The sequence below is a fragment of the Mycteria americana genome, chromosome 5 (assembly GCF_035582795.1).
Source record: "Mycteria americana isolate JAX WOST 10 ecotype Jacksonville Zoo and Gardens chromosome 5, USCA_MyAme_1.0, whole genome shotgun sequence".
Classification (NCBI taxonomy): domain Eukaryota; kingdom Metazoa; phylum Chordata; class Aves; order Ciconiiformes; family Ciconiidae; genus Mycteria; species Mycteria americana.
Window position 1 is genome coordinate 18,032,608 of NC_134369.1, and position 18,264 is coordinate 18,050,871.

Sequence of the window (18,264 nt, forward strand, 5' to 3'; positions counted from 1 at the left end):
CAACTGAAAATTATTGATTTCCTGTGTTATGAATTGAGATGAATAAAAAACTAAGAGATTACAAATAAAAAGCCTTCTTTGTTCTGTATATCACTTCTACTATGCTGATCAGTCAGATGCCATTGTTTTTCCTCCTGGTCCCATAGCACATGAAAGTTATCTTACTAGGAAATAAAACAAAATTAAAAGAGAGAAACAAAAATCTTTTCCAAGATTTTACTGTTTGTTTTCAGCCTTACATCCAAGACTAAGAATAAACAAGAAAAACAGTAGCAGTTTTAAAGAATGCCCCATACTAGTTCAATTTGCATTTTTGTTTTAAAATGTTCACAATTCTTTTGGTCCTGATGCCTCTTGGGATAGAGGCCAGGATTAATACTTTTATATAAGTGATTAAAAGACATTTTAATTTTAAAAAGCTGACATGCAAGCAAAGTGATACTGTGCATTAAAGCCTAGATGCACATTCAGAAAGGCAATGCAAGTCACTCACAACTCTAAAAGGGCAGAAGCCCCCCCAAATTTTAATTGACATTGGCTTTCTGTGTGTTTGAATTCTCCATGCCTTGTAGACCACTTCAGTCGGTAATGATTTTTAAGTTCAAGCTAGGGAAGGAATGACAGAAGACACAGTTCCATGATGAGTGACATCTGCAATTCACTAAGGAATTATAATACTCAAGAAGTCCCTGTTCCAAGAGGTGACAGAAAAACAGAAATGACAACAAGTATCTGATCATGCGCTTCATCCCTCATCCAAGCCACTTAGCATTTCTTCCTCCACCTCTTACACCTTTGCATGAAAGGTTTCACTGACAGTCTCCACCATCTTGCTCCGACTGTCTAAAGCAACTAGTTTTTGTAAGTGAAAAAGCTCTAGCTCAACATCTCCTTTAAATATTAAGAAAAAAGAAATACCCATTAGCAACTTTGTCACTGCCACACCAAATTTAAGAGCAAGGAGACAGAGACAGCTGTTTCAAGGAACAGACAACTCAGAGTGAGGTAATAGTCATCAGAAAGAAGTTGTTTTTCTCTGGCTTGTCTCCTTGTTCTCTCCATAACAAACAGTCATCTAACACTAAGACTACTCATGATGCTATTTTATGCCATTTTATACTCAAAGAGGCATAGCAGCAGAATCTCCCACTTCTCATCTGCTATTTTCCAGATGATCACCCTACCAGATGCAAGTAGGAATAATCTTACACATTTGCAGGAAATCCACAGGAACCATAGCACTGAGGAGTTCTTATATTAAAGAGACATTAAAATCTAGGCCCCTGTTACCTGACTCTACTTAGTGGAGATTTAAAGCGCCAGAGGATATTTGTCTGAATTGGCATCGATTCCCTCTCCCTAGCAAAGAGCACAAGCAACATTGCAGTGAGAAAAGGACCAAAAGAAAATGCCTTACTCTATGCATTTAGAAACACTAGTCTCTTCTTTCCAAATGAAAACTAATTGCAGACACAAACTCAGAAGAAATCAGGAATTTAGATACAGATCGGAGAGCTCATTAGATATCTATGAAGATATGATTTGGTTTTAAAGAGAGAAACATCCCTGCACATAAGCTACGAAACAAATGAAGCTGCCTGAGACATGAAACCTAACAGTCCCTTGTGTCCAAACACTTAGAAACCAGAGTTCGATGCTTTCCAAAAGTGGAATCAGCTCCTCAAACAGCTTTCACTTAATGAAACTAGCATTTCAGAACCATGGTTTGTTGACCTTGAGAAAGTAAAGACGGACAGGCTGCCTGTTTGTTTTGGGATTTGTCGTTTGACAGAACGGCCACAGTGTGCATTTATGTGCAACTTGACGCATGGCTGAGCTTCTCACCTCTGACTCTCATTGGCCATTAACCCGACACAATCAATTAAGAAAAGAAAAAGAAAGGTCATGTTATCGCTTACTACCTGAAAGCATTTTTCCAACATTTTAACATGGAGATTCCTAGTTTTGTTAAAATATAAAAATAGGCCTTTGTTTACAAACAGTTATTCATTTTGACTACTGCTGCAAACCTTGTTCTGCTTTCAAGGTCTGCAAGATCCCAAGATCTAGTCTCTCCACCTTACCCACTGTATCACAAACGTATTTGTAAGTGCATATCCGTGGAAAGTTTGACTTCAATACAGCCAGTATACTGCCCCTAATTTTCTTGCATTTTTTTCATTGCGGATGAGGTAGCAACTCACTAAGCTTCCAGTTCAGAATTGGGAGTAAGGGAAGAATTTTTTCTTTACATCCTTTTTAACTCTGTTTGCTTTAAGAAGGCACATGACTCATAGCGGTTAAATATTTAACTGTTTCACTAATGAGCTGGATCCTATCAGGCAAGTACAAAAAGACATGTCATTATGTCTGAAAAATCCCACTCTTATCCAAGAAGCTTATTTTTTTACATATATATACACACACACTCTAGGAATCTATAAGGTAAGTTGCTATCTCGGGACTAATCTACACACACATTTAGTACTGGTATTCTGTGTAGAGATATGTGGGGGTTGGGGCTTGGTTGTGGTTTTTTTCTTTTTATCAAAATAGTTGCAGTAATTCAAAACCAAACATGCGTGTTATTGTATTAATAACGATGACATAATAGTACAATTATACCTTATGGGACTAGGCTATACGGACGCGTGCAACCACGTGCTCATGATCACTTCAATGATAGTAAGAGATTGAAGATACTACCACACCCAACTCCTCATTACTGCACCTCTCACCTTGGAGATTACCACCCACAAAGCTGAACAACAGTAACCCACTGTGGAAGTGCTCATAGCCCTCTTCGATCTAACCAAATTGGTTTTAACCATCTTTGGTGGTAAACAAAGCTTTCTGAGGCAGCTAGGCACTGCAGCAGACTATGGAAGCAAATGCAGTACAATCCAATTCTGGGCAAAGTAAAATCATGTTGAGGGGCAGCATCAAAGAGCTAGCAGATGACTGCTTCTTAAGCTTTTCCAGAGAGATGTGCTTCTGCAACCCTATCTACACCCTGTCTGTTCTAGCAGAGTTTGAACAAAACAGCTTTTGTTTGTAGAGACAGCCTAGCTGCCAATTCGAGTTCAATAACTGGCTCTGGATTATAGTAGGCATGCCTAGACCTGTAGGATAAAATTAATTTCAGTCAAGTTGGTCTCAATCAGCTGTCAGGCTGATATCCTGCTGTCCTGCAGCAAAACAGATGCAAAATAAACATAAAATGCTACTTAATTCATTATTCAGTCAAATCAATAAGAGAGGCACAAACAGAGCTAAGTATGTAAATTAAGGGCCAAAATCTCAGCTTTCATACAAAAAAGCTGTCAAAGTTCTAAATTAAGAAATGAGACAAGAAATTAAATATATTTCTCTTTTCAGTGTTATGATTGCCGAGGCCCATCACTGAACCTGAATGTGTGGAGCAGGCCAAAGCTAGGACTTCTGTAAATTATGTTCTTCCCCTGCTTCAGTGCCTGGCTGTGCAAGAGGCTACTCACGCTTCCTTCCGCTCACCTTTTCACCACGTTGTCTGTTTAGGATGCAAGGTCTATGAGGGTAGGAACTATCTTTTAGAGAGTGTGGGCCCCTGCTCTACTAGGTCTTGTACTTGATCTTACAGGTTGGGCCCTTTGAATGGGCGGGCTATAATGTAAACAACAATAATATCATCCTTTCTCAGAAGGATAGCACACAAGTCTGCTTGTAAATTGTGTTGCAGATAAAGTTTCCATCACACTTTTAACTATCAAAAGCTAATAAATCTTACTCTACTGTTCCACAAACACTTTAAGCCAGCACTGCTGCCAAAAGAAGCAATCTCATCTGGCCAAAAAAAAGGTTAGTTTGAACCCATCTGGGTTCTCCAAGGCAGTTTACAACATAGCTGCACAAATGCTTGTGTTGGCACAAGGAATGGAACAGCAGGACCATTTCTTCAGGTGGCAGTGCCAGTTTATGCAGGCTGAAACCCATTCTTGAAAGTGCAGCCTGGGTTCTCTGAAGGATTTCACAAAGCCAAGTTAGGGTGGAAAAGCTATGGGTCACCCAATTTTACTCATAAAACTGCTAATACTCACCTCCCAAGAATGCTGCGAGGTTAAGTACATTCATGTTTGTCAGGCATTACAGAAGTAAGATTAGTAAATATTTAATTTTCTCTCCTCCCTTTTCCCCTGCCCTGGCCACTAAGTATAACTCGTTCTGAGTTTCATATACTAAATCAATGACTTGAGCAGCTCCTAGAAAGCGGCTGTCAAGCTCCCTGCCTGTAGGCCAGATGGAGGTCAGTCATCGTATGCACCTATTCTGATTTACAACTGTTCTGCAACGTTGCAGCCAAAACAGCATCTAAATACATTGTACCCACTCTGCTGCAGGGAGTCATGGAATAGTCAGATTACCTCTACAGCAAACGTCCTTTCTCACCTTTATCTGGGGAACAGCTGCAGAGGGATAAAGGACAAATAAATTCACTCCTTTTGCATGCATTCCACGTGTAAACACATCCTGTCAAGCTGACAGAAACAACCATGAAAAGGAGGGTTTCTGAAAGGTACCTTAATAAGGATGTTAACAGCATGCTGGAGGAAAAAAAGCATCAGCCTCAGTGTCATTAGCATAAGGGAAACCATCGAAGTGAGGCAGCACATCGCTTGCTTTCACAGACTGGGTGTGAAAACAGGCATTTTGGTTATTTTGTTAGCTTTCTGAGAGCTAATAACAATTCTTGACTCCCCATCATCTTAAAAATCCGCTTATGTTCGATGGGTTAGGTGGAAATACCCGATGTAAACAATACACTAAGGTACAAGTCCCTGAAATCAATGAACAATTGGGATAGCTAAGCAGTGCAGAAGTTTTAGGACATCTATCCCAATGTTTGGTCCCTAGAGGCAACTCAGAGAAACCTACAGAACTTACTCTGTTGCACAGCCTCTGACGCTGTCGCTACCAGGGCACATGGGCACCCATCCTTGTCTGCAGCCAAGGCACAGGGACATGCCAGGAATGTGGAACAGAAAATCAGTACGTGGCAGCTCTCTGGGCTATCAAGACTTCTCCAGCAGCTCAGTACAAACACCAAGTTCTAAGCTGTACAACAAAACTGATTTATTTTATAAGCTGAGATAAAGTGTAAATGCCCATGCTATGTATTACTAGCCACTGAATCAACAGTTCTAATAAACTCTTTCACAAGACCTTTCTAATTACTGAGATAAAATAGGACTGGGCCCCATATTACAACAGGAACAATCCTAGAAAATCTTTGTGCAAGAAAAGTCTAACAGAACTGACACTTCAGTCATGCTGACATTTTTCATACTACCAAAATAAAAGTAAATTAGATAAAAATAAATTTAAAACATTAAATGTGAGATAAATACAGCTTGTAGTTACATAAATCAAACTCTCACGCTTCCTAGGTTATCCCTAAGTACAAGCAGACACTGTTCAAGAAACCTTTCCTATTACGCCCTGATCCTGTTAATATTTATGCACACAGGAAGCTCCGCTGAAGTCATGATGACTACTTATAGGCACAAAGTTAAACATACTGCACAACTGCAAGTCTCATGCCATAAAAACTTCACTTATAAATGTAGAACCTAATTTGGTTGCCTATACCCATATACATAAAAAAACCCAAGCCTAGAGAGTCTTGCCTTTTTTTTTTTCCTCTCCTAAAACCATGGAATAAACTCTCAGTACAGTGGAGTTGCCAGAGACTCTACTTAATACAAATGAAATCCAGCTAGAAGCATTTTTTCTAATCATTGCTAAAAATAAAAATATGTTCTATATATATAAAAATATGTATGTACAGAAGCATACACAAGTAAATATATATGAAGAAATAACAGGGTGATCTCTATACCTTCTTGTTCCTTCTCTGTGCACAAAGTCAGATATTTGTCACTTTTTTTTTTTTTCATGGCGTGGCAAGTTTCTAACAGGATGTTCACTTACTCATTCCCCTTTCAAAAGCAGTTAGCGCTCAATGCCGAGATGTACTTTCTTACCATCAAACACAGAAATCAAGAAATGAAATAATGAAGTTTTTAGAAAATGAACTCCTAGAAGCTTAGTTTACAAACTGCCAAGAAAAAGAAAGCCATCAAGAAGTCCAGTTGCTTTTGTTTTTTAACCAGTTAATTGAAGACACTTAATCCAACATCGCAAAATAAAATTCTTAACGCATTCAGTTTAGTTATTTTCTCTCTACTAACTCCTGGAACCTCCTTTCTTCTAAGACATTGGCACTCACTGCTCCTCTGCACTACAACTACACCACACCTGCAGAGTTTATTCCAGTTTTGCCTACCAAGGGCCTCTTAAAGCCATTCAAGAGCCACCAGCTAGTGACAGCTGGCAAACTCAAACCTGTCTCAGTAGTCTATCATATGTAATCAATTGCAAATAGAGCTTCAACAGACTCATCCCATTATTTCCTAGCTAATTCCCCCCGGGAAAACAAGCCAGCAAGCTTCCACTTTGAATCATGAAGCTAGTTTTGCCCCTGTCCCTCCTTCCCAACTTCTCCCTTTCCCCTCTCGTTGCATCAGTTCACTGCACTGTTTCAGTTTTTCAGCTTGATATCCGTTATGTTATGTCAGCTGTTACATTACGCTTAAAACAATAGACTCCAGCTGGCTGAGGTCAGATGTGAAAACAAGGACCTAACAAAGCCATAGACCCTCCAGTTATACTGAAATTGAGATACACACTGAATGTAGCACTTAATGACAAACTACTTTCCAGACATTTGAGCAAAGCATAAAGGAAACACCTGTCACTGCAAACATTACACACTAATCCAGATAAACCCTAAATTTAAAAATCTTTCTTTTCACTGCTTGGCTCAACTATGCACCAGTATTTCACAGTTTTAAATTTTTTTTCCAAGATGGAATTTGTATTACTCTGCTTGTTTAATAAAATATTAAATAGTGAAAAATGTGTATAATTTCAAAGAAAATGTTTACCATGTTTCTTTTAGAGTTTACCAAGCAAATGCTCCGAGTTTGACATGGATTTACACCCCAGAAAAGTTTAGTCAAACTTTAACCCTTAAGTAGAAAGCTTGACAAAAGTGAACAACAGATGTAACAGTGAATGAAACATACTTTTTTCAGTGATGGTATTTTCTTAGACACAATGTTGAACAGAATTTATTGGAATGCATCTATACTAAAAAGCAGGGAAACAAAACACCGGTATACTATGTGACTTATGAGAGCAAACAAGCTCTTGAGAACAGGTGAGCTACTAACAACTCTGGATCACATATGCCCCTATTTTTCAAAATGCTGCATACAATACAAAAGCAACGTTTTCTGAAAACTGTCACACTACTGTAGTTCATATATGAAAAGCTGGGAAGCTTGCTCAGCACAAAAGAACAACTTGGCACCGTGCTCATTTCAGTCTGGCCAACACCCGCACGCTGCCAGCGAGGGAGATCACCATGTCAGATCATGGAGGCCACCAAGCAGCCAGCAGACGGCACCAATCTATCACCAGCGGCTCGTGCTGGCCGGCAATCTGTCACCAGGTCCACGGTGAGCTTGAGGAAGGTCACTCTTCCCAGAGCCTGTCTTAGTCTTCAGAGTTTGAGCCCCAATAAATGCTTGACGCTTCATAGCCATCTCATCCCAACGTACTGTGGAGATAAATGCTAAATTCCGATTCCTTTACTCATAGTAACATAGTTGCAGACTTTATTTTAAATGACAGTGTTCAGGTATGCCACCACAGAATTCCAGGTACAGAAATCCAAAAAGAGGGATTATTCTTTTTTCATAGTTCTTAGAAAAGGCAGAAATGCAGGATGCAGAAACCAATTTTCTGCATCCAAGCTTATCTTTATCAAATACACACTCCAGTGTAGCAGACTAAAATAAGAATCCAAACTCAGAACTTTTGAACCTGCTAGAAGAAATGTATGCAATACACATAAAAAGAGCTTTCTTTTCGATAAAAATCACTGCTTATTCTTCTCATATACATCTAAAAGTAATTTTTGGCAGTAACTTTAGAGAAGTATAGCCAAATAAACTTTTTCTTTTTTACCCACTGAAAAGGAAACATCTAAGACAATAGCAAGAGCATACCTGGAAGGACATAACATACTGGAAATCTCTCAGTGTGTTAACAAGTTTATTATCTTTTTCTTTTTCCTCCATGCAAATACTTGTCCATTTCACTGAAAGCTTTAATTGTTCTCACTTTTCTCTAAAAGCCACCCACACGATGAGAAATCAGGTAGGCCAAACAGCATGAATTTTGTGGCTACAAGCACAAAGTGGCCAGAGTTGACTCTGGCAGCAATGTTTACACAGCTCTTTTCTTCCACCTCTCTCTCCCAGAATTATTTTTGTTGATTACTCGTATAAAATTCCCCAAGCCCATGTGAAAAACCATCTCTTTATTAATAGTTTACTTCTTCCAAAAGATATTTTTATCTGCTTCAGGACACCATCCAAGATCTGAACCCAGCCACCCCAGACAGGGCACAGCGTGGTCCAATGCTGCCCTCTACAGATTTTAAAGGGAAACTATAGCTCCCTTCTACAAGTGTTTGATTTTTAGCGCATATAAAAACAAAAAGCATCTTTTCCTTACTGGTCTTAGCATACTTTCCTTCCATATCACCTCTTCATTCCTTCCTGGCATTCCTCTTCAGCTCAGAGTTCACCTACACCAAACAATAACAGGCTTGTTATTGTTTTATTAAAGCCCATTTCATTAAATTGATTCAGCTGTCCCTAACAGACAATCTTATTTCCAATTTAGAAGCATATGATTTGGCTCCCTCAGACCTGTTCAGAATGGACACAAAGCAGAATTTAAGCTAGACTAAAAGCATGTTCACGCAACCTTCTGAACCAAATTCATTAAATCCCTTTAACATCACATTTACATTAAACACATAATTCTCCTATACAGACCAGGGGAGCTGACAAGGGATTGCTTTGCGAACAGCTGGAGCAAGTTAAGAGGTTACTACCAGCAGCATTTCAAACCAACACAGCTGATTTTGCAATGAAGCATATTAGAAGCACTCACATTATCTGCCAGCACAGCTCAGCTACAAATATCAGAACCACAGACTGAAGCACAGCAAAAAACACCTGGGTTCAGATTCAGAGGAAGCTCCTTGTTCCAGCTGCTAACTATACTGTCACCTATTTAAAAGCAGGGAGGGCGATTTTCATTTCTATTCATGTTTCCTGAGCCTTTGAATCACTCACATTTGGCCTTTTTACTACAAACTAAAATGTAGAGAAGCTGGCTTTGAATGAAATCTGGGATTCTCAACTTCATCTATCGATGGAGTGACAGAATGGAAATGCTGTCGTGATTCCCTGGACAGATTTCCTATCTGCAGGTCCAGCAAAGGAAAAGGATTAAAGAGCACAAGTCCACCACACACACATGTCTTCTACACCAGCTGACCTCACTCTCTGTCAGACCAGGGGACATTGCTGAGGCTGCAAAGACAAATTTTTCAGTTTCTCAGCTACAGTTGTTCCTTAGAGAGAGTCTGTAGACTGGATCAGTCTGTAGAGCTATCACCAGGCATCCTTTACAGACATTAATCCCATTTCATTTTTCAAAAGGATGAAAATGCACAATGTCCAGATCGTAAGTGTCTGTCTTGGCCTTCTTAACCAAGGAAGATAATCAGAAAAAAAACCGCTGGAACCACTTCAAACTATTTGAACCATTTGTTCTCTGTGAAGACCATCTTCAGAATCAAAAGCTGTAGGTATTTCTCTCTTTCTGTCTCACAAGACCCACAAAACACTCCAGCAAACAAAACCCAAGGCTTATACTCAAAACAAAAGATTATATTAAAAAAATAAATAAAATCTAGATTTTTCATAGGCCTAGACTCTGTGCCACTTTCTCTTAATTGTGGGAATAATTTCAATGCCAATAACATAAATGTTAACCACCCAAAACTATTACCTTTTACCTTAATTGATAGTCTTTTTAATGTTTAAAAATTATTTAATCTCTTCAGTAAGAAGTATGCTAAAGTAGAAAAGGAACTTAGAAAACAGAAAGCTGGAAAGAGCTTATACTTTCATCATAAAAACATACCCTTTTTTTTTTTTGTTGGAATCAATATTGAAATGAGATTCCTACCAGAAAATAGCTTTTTCAGGCACACTAAATATCCCTTGGTTCAGCAGAATATTTAATCCCCTTGGATCAGGCACTTGGATTTTCTTAGATCATGCTGAGATAACAGCATTCTGCTGTGTTCTGGCACCATAAAAACCTTGCTTATGAAAATAAAAGAAAAATATGGCCTCTCTGGGAACATACATCTCTGAATTACTTTTTTCCATAGTTTAAATATTGTAGTCTCAACATCAATTTTTACACAGATATACCACATTCTCTTTATGAGTCATGGCAAAAGCTCTCCCGCACCACTATTTTAAATGGGCCAAGTGTACATATACCCTTCAAAATGATGATCCTTTCACAGTCTTGGCTCAAACTCCAGCTCACGCTGGGCAAGTGCCAACGAGTAACTGGCGTCAAACCCCTCCAACAGCACCATCTAGTGAAAAAAAAGATAAAATAAACACATGCAAATTTAAACAGTTTTCACTGCATTCTGGAAACTAACAAAAGGCCAATTCTCTCCTAATCTCCCATTACAACTGCATTTAGGTATAGCTTTCATCAAGGCTCTTTGCCTTGTGAAGTGTGGTGACAAGTAGAGAAAGATTCAACAGCTAATTGTAAGCTTTTTGTCTAAAACTGGAACACCACTTGGAACACATATAAACTTTCCCTTGTTTATTTTTCCAATGTTAAGCTTGCATTTTTCTTATTCTTATGAAAAATAGAAGCATTTTAAAATGCTCTAAAATTATTGCTAACACAACATCTTCTATTTCCTGCTCTGGTAGTGGGAGGTGATATTGTAAGACAAGCAGCTCCAGAATAAAAAGGAAATAATATATACATACAATCTCAACAACCTAAATCTCAACAACAGCTAAAAAGCTCTTATTCTCATATAATTGTAATATCTTGTATGACTATGTTATTGAAGCATGAAATTCTTGTTCATGCAAATGGGCACACTCAGCTTCCATCTGTAACTTTAATGTGACCAGTCTCCCTGGTTTCAAAAAAACCTATCTGCTGAAGTTGTGTAGGTGTTTAGATCTTTCACAGGGTCAGAGCAAAAATACTTTGGCTATGTGGAGGAAATAACGCAGCATAGCTCTTAATTGTGAGTGTTTTCAAGGGTCTTGTTTGAATAGTTTTCAGTCAGGAAGAAGAGATTCTGTACTTTTCCCAATGTGCGTCTTCAATACCGTGCAACTAACAAGTGGGCTGTAGAAGGGATTTTGTAACAACAGTAGTTTGCAGATAACACACACATGTGCTTTTACAGTTATTCCATGTCATTTTCAAGATGAATCAGATTTAAAGTGCCCATGCAGTAAGCTCATCTAATCAGACTTGCTCCATGGGGCTGTTCAGCTCAGCATACCCACATGCTAACTCTGAGCACTCATTTCCAGACATTCAGCATGATATAGTCATTTCTTGCATTTCCAGACCTATGGCTGCCTGGTCAAAGCCTCTCCCCCTCAAAATACAAGTCCACAAATCTCAAGTAGGCAAAATTTGAAAACATGACACTGCACATTTGGTACTACTAACTATTTCAGCGTTATATTTAATGCACTACACAGCATAATTCATTTAGAGAGAATTCTACCCTACGTAGGAAATTATGTCTAAATAAAAGGCAATCTGCTCTTGACAAAGCTTCAGTCATTTTACCTTTGGAATGCAGATAGGGAAAGGTGGACTCAATCTTATAACCTTCAAAAGAGAGCGTTAAAGGTCTCTAAGTGTTACTTTAATTATTTTAATCTCACGGAGCACACGCTCAGGCAGTATAACTCAAGTTTCATGGGATGACTTGAGATCTCATAAACCTCAAATTTCACATGGCTGAAGGTTCCCTCCTTCTTACTGTCCCAGTTAAGCCCAAGCAGAAAAGCCTTCTTCAAGATTCCCATACTCCTGGTAGGTTGTTGCTACACCACTTTGAGGTCTCTCTCACTCAGTGTTAGTTTGTAAATCAACTTGTTTGCCTTTCTTTGCTCACCTACAATGACGATGTTACCTACTTTCATTGTCTGGCTCCAAATTAAAATTATTATTGTGGGTATAACTAAAAGTCCCTCTACAAACACAAGAGAAATTAATTCCTACTGCAAAGCAGTAGAAACAGTGCTCTCAAGTTTTAATAAGTCTCCTTACATCACCATTTGGGTTGGAAGCTTGCACTGTGTTTTTTCCTGTTTTGTTTTTTAATCCCTGTATGCTGTTACACTTTCTTTTACTTCTTTCTTTGCATTTTACAGTTGCTCTTCAACAAGTCATCTGTGATTAACTCCTGCCTTAAGAATTCAGTTATATCTAATTTTGACAGCTTGTAATGATATATTAGAGTGAAAGTAAAATCTTAAAATAAGAACAGAATAGGAAATTTTACTGGGTAGACACTAACAGCAACCAGATTCTGATATTTATATTTGTGTTGCAAGGTGCCACAACTCCTTTGAAAGTCCCACCAAAACTGGATAGAGCAGAGAGCACATTGGCCCATCTACTGCTTTGGACTGATGGGTCACCATAATCCCCTTAAGTTTCTTGAAAATTACCATAGTTAATCCTGTAAGAAAACAATACCAGAATATGCCAATACTGAACAAACACACACCTGCTGAATTCCCAAGAAACCATGATAGTAGGATTTCAATGTTAAAAATTAACCATAGTTTTTCTCATTATATGGAACAGGAACACTGATTCACTCTACTTCGAAAACAAGATAATACAGAATAGTATGAATACCCAATACATACTGGGTATTACATACATTGTATGTAATCCTGGATGCATTGCATACATATTACACTGAATGTATTACACATATACAGAAAATACATACTGCTTACAGTATGAACACACAAAATTAGTTCCATGATTTCATGGGGGGAAGAAAATGAAACATCACTTGTTACATTCTCACTAGAAGTTACTTCACTGAAACAACACACATGTAAAATATTATGATACATTGCAAAGATGAGTGAGATATTACCACAAGTGAAAGTCATCACAGAAATTGGCAGAAGTATCCATAACTACTAGTTATGGATTTAAAAAAAAAAAAAAACACCAAACAAAACCCTTAAATCTGTACAGAAAGAAAACCCCAAACACAAAACAGAAAAGGTGCTGGATGCAGAAATACATGTATAGACTCTCTTAGCTGGCAATTAATTATAGTCTTATACTTCGGAGTTCAAATATCTTACAAGTTAGTTACAAATAATATACTAGGCATGAAGATACCTTAAATAGAAATAGTGTGATTGACACTAAATTTCATATACCATATTCTTATTCTTACAGTATTCATATTAGGTATAAAACCTTAGAATGTTGAATAGATAAACTGAAAAAATTTATTATAATTAATAGGAGTTTTAAGTGAACTTTTTCATGCTAATAATTATATCATACATAACTGATATTACTGGTGCACTGCTACAAGAACTATTTTGAACAAACATTTGAATTACTACTTAGCATTTTTTCAATACAGTGGCAGCATTTTTGCAAGTGAAATAATGGTCATTTATTTACAAATACAGAAAAATCAATGATTTAGCAGGGGGTAGCCCACCACTGAGGTACAACAAATTCATAATTTTTTTTTTATCTTTAAAGTCATGCCTCTCCAACTTCAAAACTAAGGCTCTTCAATGAAATCTAAGCCGGCAGGACAGTAATACTCTTGGAACATCTCTCTATTGAAGTGTTGGTCAATAGCTGGCTGAATATGGGCCAGCAGTGCACCCAGGTGGCCAAGAAAGCCAACAGCATCCTGGCTTGTATCAGAAATAGTGTGGCCAGCAGGACTAGGGCAGTAATCGCCCCCCTGTACTCAGCACTGGTGAGGCCGCACCTCAAATACTGTGCGCAGTTTTGGGCCCCTCACTACAAGAGAGACATTGAGGTGCTGGAGCGTGTCCAGAGAAGGGCAACAAAGCTGGTGAAGGGACTGGAGAACAAGTCTTATGAGGAGCGGCTGAGGGAACTGGGGTTGTTTAGCCTGGAGAAAAGGAATCTGAGGGGAGACCTTATTGCTCTCTACAACTACCTGAAAGGAGGTTGTAGAGAGGTGGGGGTCGGTCTCTTCTCCCAGGTAACAAGTGATAGGACGAGAGGAAATGGCCTCAAGTTGCGTCAGGAGAAGTTTAGATTGGATTTTAGGAAAAATTTATTCACTGAAAGAGTGGTCAAGCATTGGAACAGGCTGCGCAAGGAAGTGGTTGAGTCACCATCCCTGGAGCTATTTAAAAGATGTGTAGATGTGGCGCTTAGTGGCATGGTGTAGTGGTGGTCTTGGTAGTGCTAGGTTAATGGTTGAACTTGATAATCTTAAAGGTCTTTTCCAACCTAAATGATTCTATGATTCTATAAACAAAAGGTAACTATGTCTTCTCTACTGAAGGGAAAGTGTGTAAGACAGGCAGAACAAGTTGTCTTAACTCTAAAGTCAATGAAAATACATGAGTTTTCCACTCGTGAAAGAAAGCTGGATCTGACGTCAACTAAAAGAAGACTTCCACTTACTTTTTTTCCCCCCTTAAGGTCAGGTGTCTGGTCTTCAGTATGGCTGAAAAATGGAGTAACGTGACCAGTATGAGGGATTCAAGCTTCATTAGAACAGCTGTGTGTGTTGGACACAACATAGATGCCCTCAGTATAGGCCATATAGGATAAGACTTTGTTTTTGTGCTACCATGACTTTTGGTGCTTCTGTGGCTTTACACAACCATTAGGGAAAAGCAGAAAAGCCTCTTGTCAATTAAACCATAAGGAACATTCTGCTTGATATGGTATTAGCTCAGGAGACCAGAATTCGCACTTTAAGAACAAACATGCATCAATCACATTAACATCCAGATACATACCATCCAAAATAACGTCCCGGTAGCAAGAGCTGCATACTGTTCAATTGTAGAAAGCACGCTGAAGATAAGGCATATCAGCACAATAAGGAAGCTGTAAATAAAAAAAAATTAAAAACAAAATAAAAATAATGTAATGTAGTCTAGTAAGAACCTAGAGGGAGAACAGATAATTATGTCATTACAAATTATCTGTACACACAGAAATGTCTTTGGTATTGGATTATCTTAAAAACACAGCTGGTAACTTGTGAGTGATCCTGCTTCGTGTTGGATAGTTTATTTCTCTTCAGACACTGAGTTTTTGGGTTGGACATTATCAAATGAAACCGCACAATAACATTAGCTTTAGCCTACCTCTAAGACCTGCTGTTCCCTAGCTCCTCAGGAAAACAGCATTCCTTGTTCTTTCCCATTGTAAGGGCTACTACAAATGAATCACCACCACACAACACCCCCCCCCCCCCGCCCCACGTTTCAAATATTCGCTTTTTTGCTGTTCCAAATTTTAATAAACTGCAAGGAGAAATCTCGACTAAGCCAAAGCTTAACAGGCTCTGCCCACAGTCTTTTATAAACAATTCCCAAAAGACCCCAGAAAAATAAAATCTGACATTTGGCATCTGAAACACAACCTAGGACTGATTCCAGTTTTAAATAAAACAAAATTTCAAAGCAACTATCAGAGAGAGAGTGGGAATATAAGGGTTTGTTCCCCAGTCCCCCCTGCCCAAGTGAGTCTTTAGGAAGGCGGTCCTGGTTCCCAAGGTAAGACTTGGGATAGTCAGAGAGTTGCAGCAAACTCAGCCCAGCTGCCTGTAGCCCCCAGAAAGCCTCTTCCCCAAGCTAGGGAGCAAGGCTGCCCAGCCCTGCAGCTGCTGCCTTCAAACCCCTTCCCTGAGCAGCTTCAGTTGTGCCCACCACCCCGCAGGACTGCTGCTTGCCTTAAAGGAACATAATGCATTTGGGAAGCAAAACATTTAAAACCCAAACAGGATGCTATCCACTACACACTGGGCATAGGCAGCTTCCAGTTCCCAAACAACTGTGTGTTTCTTTTTAAAACATGACGTGAGCAATGAAGAATACTTAAAACATTCACTTATTAAACACAGAGCTAGTTGTTAGGGATATTTTTCACAATTCTGTTGAGACAAGCAATACCAATCCCTTGCACTTGACAGAAACTTGCTGCGAAATCCAGTAACTAAATCATCCCCCCCATTACAGATCTCTAAAATGGTTAACCAGATTTTTTTCCTCAGAAAAACAACAACAAAAAAGAATTGACATAATGAACAAAATTGAACTCAAGAGAAGAAATATTAAAACAGGACATCAGTGGCTGCAAATTGGCGTGGCTCAGCTGAAGTCACCCAGAGCCTTTATCTTTTTTCACGTAAGTGAGAACTTCATTGGGTGAATCTTTTGAAAGGCCAAGCACTCAAGAAAACAAAAATGTATCAGGGTTGACGTTATAAGCTAGACAGCCCAATGATTGCTTCCAAATACAGCGCATGTAAGTCCAATGCAGTTCTAGACATAGATATTGTAAACACATTACAAAACCATGGCGAGGAAGTTTGTAGGTAATTAGGAACAAAAATCAAATTAGTAAGTGATGATGAATTGAAGTTAATAGGATAGATATTATCACATATCGACACAAACTCACATATGAGAATATACTTTTACCTAGGCAAAGTATAAATATGTGGGTCTTTCTGATTTATCTCTAAAATCATTACGTTTTACCTTGTATCTCTAACTTCTATTTAAGAACGGCCAAAGTAAGGTGTGCAGACAAGGCAGGGGAACACAAAGATGAGCCAGTCATTTGAAACATAACATAAATGTTCCCCAAGTGTCCAGCCCTTCTATCTGCAATATTCCCACAATTGCTTAAGACTGATACACGTGACAACATGAACATAAACTGGTTCAGTTACACAGAGGTAGCAAGGGTCTCTGGATAAAAAGTCCAACCTACATAGAAGTACCAGCTCAAAGCAAACAACGAGTTGCATGGGATGATGTAATCTGTCTGAATACACCTTGAGCAGTAACAATTAATATTTATTATATCCCTTAATAGTAGTAGACTTCTAAAAAGTCTAACTCTGCCAATACATGAAACCACAAGAGGGCACCAAAGCAAAGACCCATCCCATTTCCATACTTTCCCTAAACAAACACAACTAAAGATGAACCTAATAAGGATTAAAGGTGAAAGTTTGTGCACCTAAGTGACAGGAAGATAAACTTCGGGTAAATCATTTGCCAAATCTCCTTGCTTGTGAGAGAAAATTGAAGAGAAATTGAAGGCTGACATCAAGTGCCGGTCACTGTACTACCCACTTTTATGGGCTTTCATGCACATGGATCCATTTCAGTCTTACTAATTTTATTTTTTTTTTCACCCCTAGAAAAACTTTTGAAATTTATTGCTGTGCTTTTCCAGGCTGAAGCACGAGACACCTTCATACCCACAAATACACATTATCCCAAGAGAAACAATGATGTTTGGTCAGATATTGCTGCTTCTTATCTGTTTCTTCAGCATTAGAGAGAAGATGTCCCCAAGCCCCACTAGTACAGCCATGCCACTGGAGCACCACAGGTAAGCTACTAACCCTGTCACACTGGCATCACTATTTTGCTTCTGAGACTAGATCAATTGCACATAAGGAACAGAAGGTGCAAAATTAAGAGATAAAAAAAAAATACATGGTCCACCTCTGACATCAGCCTGCTAGTCGTTTCCTTCCAATACTCTGTTCTTACCCTGTTTTTGTTTCAGTACTAGCGGCTTCCTCCACTTCTGAAGCATAAGAAGGTTGTGAGGCACCAGGAAAGTGGAAAACAGGAAAAGTTTACCACTTTTTTTTCTGGTTTTGATAGCTACCTGCCCTCTCTTCAGCCAGAAGTGGAGCACAGATTCTCAGTTACTGCCTACTTTCACTTGTCGACAGCAGACAAGTCCACAGTAGTTAAATAGTCACGAACAACAGTTGCAAGGACAGACTCTGCCTCAAACTTGAATTTGCTCTATGTGAAAATCATCCTGGGGAAATTTAACTGTCAAGCCTCATAAAGCTTCCACTACTCATGTGAATGCTGTGATTTTTTTTCTCCAAGTATTTAGAATGTAACAGAACTTGTGTGAATTTTCACAGGGAAAATCAAAGGTACAACCCTGACAACAGAAGATAAAATTTCAAAGCCCCCAAAT

At 38.8% G+C, this 18,264-nt stretch overlaps 1 protein-coding gene across 4 annotated transcripts in view; it reads right to left on the bottom strand.

Annotated features, from left to right (window-relative positions):
* Positions 1–18,264, bottom strand: part of KCNQ1 (potassium voltage-gated channel subfamily Q member 1) — a 371,056-nt gene that overhangs the window by 305,044 nt on the left and 47,748 nt on the right. For all 4 annotated transcript variants that reach the window (XM_075502322.1, XM_075502321.1, XM_075502319.1 and 1 more), the window contains exon 2: positions 15,036–15,126. In XM_075502322.1, coding sequence (XP_075358437.1) covers positions 15,036–15,126 — 91 coding nt within the window. The remainder of the gene's footprint in view (positions 1–15,035; positions 15,127–18,264) is intronic.